The sequence below is a fragment of the Elephantulus edwardii genome, unplaced genomic scaffold (assembly GCF_000299155.1).
Source record: "Elephantulus edwardii isolate Elephantulus edwardi_28Jun2011 unplaced genomic scaffold, EleEdw1.0 scaffold00011, whole genome shotgun sequence".
NCBI lineage: Eukaryota > Metazoa > Chordata > Mammalia > Macroscelidea > Macroscelididae > Elephantulus > Elephantulus edwardii.
In genome coordinates, this window is record NW_006399761.1 from 3,838,803 (window position 1) to 3,843,703 (window position 4,901).

Below are 4,901 nucleotides of genomic sequence, written 5' to 3' on the forward strand. Positions count from 1 at the left end.
GCGCACGCGGGGCGGGGCGGGGCTGAGTAGGTGGGAGTTGGAGAGGATGAGGGTTGGGGAAAAGGGGGCATGGAGGAAAGGGGGGTTGGGGCGCACACCTTGGAGCAGACCCGCGCGTTCTCCAGCAGCACACGCGTCCAAACGGCCGGGTGGCGAGCCACGAAGCGCCAGTCCCGGCAGACTTCCGCAGCGTGCAGCAGAGTGCGCGTGTCCAGGTAGGTGAAGATGCAGAATAGGGCTGCTCGCATCTTGAGGATCTCGGGGCTGATGACCTCGTTGGAGCGGGAGGGGCTGCCCCGCTCGGCCCGCTGGCCCCTTCCACTACCTCCCTCAGAGCGGGCTGTGGAGGATGGGGGACAAATGGGGGACAGATGAGCAGGAATTGGGGGTGCCAGGCAGGATTAGAAAACTGTGACGGCGACCAGTAACCATGGAGATAGGACAAGTGGCCTCTGCTTACTCTTCTGCATCACTAGCCTGAATTTTGTGAATTAGAAAAAGGTATTTATTCTTAAAGCGAAGTGTCTGGGGTTTTTTGGTTTGTTTTAGAAAAACGTCCGTTTTTAAAATAGTGTATTATCACACTATTCATAATCAGTCATGTCTAGGTCAAAAGTCAACATCATGCTGGATGGAGAAAAGACTGAAGTTGTCAACCATTTCATTTTATTTGGACCCACAATCAACAGCCATGGCAGCAGCAGTCCCAAATGAAAAGATGTGCTACATTAGGGAAATCTACCATCAGGGACCTCTCCAAGGTGCTTAAGAGCAATGGTGTCAGTTTAAAGACTAAGGTGCACTCGCTCAAACCCTGATCTTTACAATTGCTTCCTAAGGAGTGGGTATTGGGTCAGGCTATGGGTGTATGGACACTGGGCTTCTGAACAGAAAACAGCTTGGCATATGGTCACTTGGAGTAGGCTTGGCCTCCTGGTGCCTGCACTCCTCCTGAGCTCTGCCCCAACCTTGTGCTCATGGCCCAGTGGGCATGGGTGGGTGTGTGGGACGAGTCTCCCCTGCCGCCAGGACAGCCTGAAATCAAGCTCAAATACCCCATATGCTGCTGAACTCATCTTGCAGCTAGCCCCTAAGTGTGAGGTCCTGCGCAGTGCACGCCCCAGCCCTGCTTGTTCCACAAATTCCCACCGTGGGGCAACAGAGCAGGAGGGAACAACATTCTCCCTGTGGGCAAAGGTAAAAGGAGCTAGGAGACCAGGTGCTCACCACCCAGACTGAGTCACGGATGGCCTGGTCCCCTGCTCTGTCCACACCCAGGACTTACCCGACAGTCGGCAGCTGCTCAGGGGCCCAGCAGGTCCAGGGCGGGGGGCATCCGAGGACCCCTCAGCCTCTGACTCAGTGGTGCGTGAGCCCACATCTGAGACATCACCCTCCTCGCCCTCTGTGCTATGCCGGCGGGGTCTGCGCTGCCAGTTCTGGATGGCCTGGCGCCGCAGGCCTGAGCTGCGTGGGGGTTGAGACCGCTCTGATCCGGTGGTGGCACCCTGGGCCCGGGCACCCAGGGCTCCAGGGCCACTGTCCTCAGGAGTCCCTTCTTCTGGGCGCGGCAACTCCAGACTGTCACTGTCATAGCAGCCTGAGCTCTGGGATGCGGCTGGCACACGGCTGGAGGCCCTGGGGCAGGGTGGACCGAATGGTGAGACCATGGTACAGGCCTCCAGAACCCCCCCAAACCCACCAGGGCAGCCCACCCACCCCACTTTCCAAGAGCCCGTTGAGTGTAGAAAGGCAGACACCAGTGACCATGGACAACTGAGGAGAGGCCAAGCCCCAGCCAAGGCAGACGTCCAGCGGGCAGCATCTCTGTAGGGTGAGGGTGGGCTGGGGTGGGTGGGCCCGAGGCTTACCCTGTGCTGGGCGAGGAGCCATGCCGTGACACCGCATACGTGCTCGGCACAGCCGGGCCCGCGTGGTGCTCTCGCTGCGGGCCCCAGAGCAGATGGGAAAGGGACAGGGCAGGGGAGCAAGAAGATGAGAAGGAACCAGAGGGACAGGGCGTGAGAGGACAGGAGAGGAGAGAGGAGGGAGAGGAGAGAGAAGAAGGAAAAAAGTTGGGAAAGATGGACGAATGGACAGACAGACAGCCCAGAGAGGCAGGCTCCCCCAGTCCTCTCCCCTCACCCAGCCAGCCCCCCAGCCCCTGGTTTGTGGCTCCCAAGTTTTCATCTGTGGGGAGCGACAGAGATGAGCCCTGAAGGCCAGGTGCTGGGGCATGCCTCTGCATCCTGGGCGCCTCTGTGCAGTCAGGGCGCCTCAGTTCAGACTGGGAGCCTCTGGGGATCAGCAGTGTGGGTGTCAAGAGATGGTGGGGGTGCTCACTCACCATGCGGCCAGGGCCCCGGGGGGCAGGCCCAGCACCCCCGCCCCCACGGCCCAGGCTGGCACTGGGTGTGCTGCCGCAGCTACTGCTGATGACCTGCAGCTGCCGTTCAGCCCGGTCTGCCCTTTCCAGCAGCTCCTCGATGAACTGCTGCAGCCGGAGCTTGGCACTGGCCTCACGCGCCGCTGTCTCCTTCAGGAACTGGTCGATCTGCACCACCTCCCTAGGCGCAGAACAGTCTCTCACCCCGTGTCTCTGCCAGCTGTCCATCTACCTATCCACTCTCCAGGAGGACCTGGCTGTCCACTCGGAGCCACAGATATACACACAGGAGGCATGCTGGTGGCCCCCACAGCAGCACACATGCACTCACATGCTCACACTCCACCTACCCCACCACAGCCCACAGACACCACTGCTCCCAAAGATGTGCTCACAGATGTGCCCAGTTACACGCTGCCACCAAACACCCTAGGAAACCCAGCACATACCACCTGCCAACACACACACAACTCCACACCGCCATCATCATCCATTGCACCAGACACATCCACACAGAAACCGTCATGCACAACCTCCAACAGAAACACAGGCACAGCCATGTACACAGTTGGCACCCTTTTCCAGGCCATGTGCACGTATGTTGTTATCAACATGCCATGGACTCGGACCCTGTGGCCCTAGAGGGACTCATTCCCGACTCAATAGCTGACCCTCCAGTGGGTGTTCAGAGGTTGCAAATGGCTGTTAAAGAGATTAGATTGCCCATCCTTCTTCCCTCGAGCAGCTGATGGATTCAAACCACCTCCATTTGGGTTGGCGTCACAACTCTCTATCTACTAGGACACCAAAGCTCCCTGATGGAAGAGAGGAGGAGGGCTGAACCAAGTGTTTGGATAGCAAAAGGGATAGGGTTTGGAGCAAAAAAAGGGAGAGGCTGTCTTTTACAGGGGTAAGGGAGAAGGAAGAGAAATAAACAAGAAGTCTTCACCATCAGGCACATACCACCATGCCCTCATAGTCCCAAACACACCCCATCAGGGCACACACGGACACCTTCAGCCTCGGTCACACAAGCTCTTGGAAGCCATGATACACCAAACCCAGCGACCCGTTGCCTCACTCACTGCTGTTTGCGCGTCAGCTCCTGCTCCTTGTGCACCAGGTCCTGCTTGAGCGAGGCCAACAGCTCCACGCTTACGTCCACTTGGCGGGACAGCTCCGATGCGCGCTCCTCCAGCTCCTCCTTCTCCCGCCCCAGCCGTGCGCTCTCCTGGCGCGCAGTCTCCAGCTCGGCCGCCTTGCGCTCCAGCTCGGCCTGCAGGCGGCCCACCTGACCCGCGATCTTCTGCTCCACCTCCTCGCTCAGCCGCTCCAGGCGCCGGTCCACCTCCAGCTTCTCCAGCGCGCGGATCTTGAGGCGCGCCAGACCCTCCTCGTAGGCCACATCGGCGGGGGATGGAGACGCGGGCGAGGCCGAGGCGGGCCCCGCGCAGGGGCCAGGGCCAGGCCCGGGCGGCGGCGTGGAGCAGGCCGAGGAAGCCACGGACTTGCGCGCAAACAGCTCGCCGAGCGGAATCTCGATCTCACGCAGCGCATAGCGCGCAGCGGCCGCAGGCACCAGGCCCGGCTCGGCCAGCTCCTCGCAGGGCAGGCTGGCGGGCACCAGGTCGCCGGGGAAGTGGGCGAGGGGCGCGTGATGGTGGTGGTGGTGCAGCAGATGCGGCGTCGCGGGCCCGGCCGCCTGCTCCTTGCCCTGGAACGAAGTGCTCTCGAAGACCTCTCGCCGCGCACCCGGCACCGCCAGCAGGGCGGCAGGCTCTGGCGCCAGCGAGAAACCAGCGGCGGCCCCATCGCAGATGCTGTTGGTCTTGGAGAGGATGTAGAGCGTCTCATAGGTGTGGCTGTACTCCAGGTGCGCACGCAGCGACGACAGGCTCCTGAAGCGCTTGTGCTCCCCGCAGCGTGGACAGCGGTAGGGCAGGTCCAGCGAGGCCATGGCCCCGCTACCTGCACGGTGCCCTGGCTCCACCGCGGCACTGCAGGTCAGCCAGGCGCGTTCATGGGGGGGCCGCGGGAGAGCCCCCCTGACAGGTCAGGAAGGCTCAAGGCCCCTGCGACCAGGGATGAGAAGCTGAAAGAGATGGGACAAGTCTTAGGAGGGTGGGGTCCCTTCATTGCCTCCTTCTGGGGATAGAGAGGGGACATCAGCGACCTGACCTCTGAGAGAGCTGACCTGCTGTGGTTCCTGTAGGAGAGTTTAGCTATGTGTGAGAGAGAAAATTTTTTGGAAAAGCAGTATTTGTTATATTTGCAATAGCCTCAACTTGGCCCAAAGCCAAGCTCTCATCAACATAAGACTCATGAATTATTATGTACTGTGGAGTTCCAACCAATGCAGGAGCTGACCCTTCAATGGGTGGGTTTTCAGAGGCTGTAAATCACACAGGAGGAGATTGCCCATCTTTCTCCCACAGAGCAGCTGCTAGGTGGATTCAAACCACCTGCCTTTGGGTTGGCTGCCAACTCCCTATCTATCGACTAGGCCACCAGAGCT

General features: G+C 60.1%; 1 protein-coding gene across 1 annotated transcript in view; it reads right to left on the reverse strand.

Moving 5' to 3' along the window:
- The window catches only part of FBXO41 (F-box protein 41), a 9,608-nt gene extending 5,265 nt beyond the window's left edge, over positions 1–4,343 (reverse strand). The window contains exons 1-5 of the mRNA XM_006880891.1: positions 3,472–4,343; positions 2,348–2,567; positions 1,872–1,945; positions 1,286–1,638; positions 99–340 (exon numbers count right to left, since the gene is read on the reverse strand). Of these exons, the coding sequence (XP_006880953.1) occupies positions 99–340; positions 1,286–1,638; positions 1,872–1,945; positions 2,348–2,567; positions 3,472–4,343 (1,761 nt within the window). The remainder of the gene's footprint in view (positions 1–98; positions 341–1,285; positions 1,639–1,871; positions 1,946–2,347; positions 2,568–3,471) is intronic.
- Positions 4,344–4,901: the final 558 nt, after the last annotated feature.